At 38.2% G+C, this 1423-nt stretch overlaps 1 protein-coding gene across 1 annotated transcript in view; it reads left to right on the top strand.

Annotated features, from left to right (window-relative positions):
• LOC105809510 (zinc finger protein 83-like) overlaps positions 1-990 on the top strand; it is a 20130-nt gene extending 19140 nt beyond the window's left edge. The window contains exons 4-5 of the mRNA XM_012643331.1: positions 1-492; positions 883-990. The exon at positions 1-492 is cut by the window's left edge and continues 18 nt beyond it. Of these exons, the coding sequence (XP_012498785.1) occupies positions 1-492; positions 883-990 (600 nt within the window). The remainder of the gene's footprint in view (positions 493-882) is intronic.
• The last annotated feature ends 433 nt before the right edge of the window (positions 991-1423 follow it).

Here is a 1423-nt window from a genome sequence, read left to right as displayed (position 1 = left end):
TGTGGGAAGGTGTTCAGTCATAAGTCATCCCTAGCAAATCATTGGAGAATTCACACTGGCGAGAAACCTTACAAATGTAATGAATGTGGGAAGGTATTCAGTCGCAATTCATACCTTGTGCAACATCTAATAATTCATACTGGTGAGAAACCTTATAAATGTAATGAGTGTGGCAAGGTGTTCAGTCAAAATTCACACCTTGTAAATCATCAAAGAATCCATACTGGAGAGAAACCTTACAAATGTAACGAATGTGGCAAAGTCTTTAGTCAAAATTCCTATCTTGTATATCATCGCAGAATTCATACTGGAGAGAAACCTTATAAATGTCATGAATGTGGAAAGGTCTTCAGTCTAAACTCCTCCTTGGCACATCATCGGAGAGTTCATACCGGAGAGAAACCTTACAAATGTAACGAGTGTGGCAAAACCTTTAGTGTGCGTTCAAGCCTTACTAACCATCATATAATCCATACTGGAGAAACCTTTCAAGTGTAATGAAATGAATGTAATAAGGGTTTCAGTGGGATTTCATACCTTGCACATCATCAGCGATTTCATCCTGTGGAGAAATTTTATTAATGTGGCAATGTAATCAATGCAAGTAATGTGGGAAGGTATTATGTCAGCATTAAAGTCTTGAAAGACATTGGATAATTCTTAGTAGAAAGAAACTTTGCAAGTGTGAGGAATGCAGCAAAGCCTTTAGTCGTTGCTTATGGCCTAATAACTGTCAGTTAATGCATAATGGAGAGCAACCTTACAAATGTATTGAATGTGGCGAGCCTTAGGGTATAATTTGGACATCAGGACTCTCCAAACAATTCTTGCTGGAGACAAACCTGACAAATGCATATCTTTTAGTGTACCTTCACTCCTTAGGCACATCAGATAACCCATACAGGAGAGAAACCGTTCAAATGTAATGAATGTGGCAAGGTCTTCTGCCACAATTCACACCTTACACATCATCAGAGAATTCGTACCTGAGAGAAAACTTACAAATACAATGAGGGTTTCAAACCTTTGTTATGAGTTCAAGCATGAATCAACGCAGGGAATTCATGCTAAAGAGCATTCATGTAATTGTAATGTATGTGACAGAGGTATTTTCAGGGCCTTAAACTCAGTAGGCATCAAAAAATACATCTTTGGTGAAACCATACGAAGCTAAGGTGCACGCATGGGCATTTACTCAAGCATCAAAACTGATATGTCAAACATCAGAGTGTTCATCCTGGAGAGGAACTGCACAAATACAGTGAACGTATCGAGCCTTTTAGTCAAACAGTCATGAGTTTTTTGTCACAAGAGGTTCAGACTTGATAAAAACAAGGCAAACGTACTGCACCTAGAAAGTTCACTAAGGTGCGTCCTTAGGATTCATTAAAGAATTTATACTCAAACGAACACAAATTTAATG

This window comes from Propithecus coquereli, unplaced genomic scaffold, assembly GCF_000956105.1.
Source record: "Propithecus coquereli isolate 6110/MARCELLA unplaced genomic scaffold, Pcoq_1.0 Scaffold196, whole genome shotgun sequence".
Lineage (NCBI taxonomy): Eukaryota > Metazoa > Chordata > Mammalia > Primates > Indriidae > Propithecus > Propithecus coquereli.
This window is presented reverse-complemented; position numbering and strand designations above follow the sequence as displayed.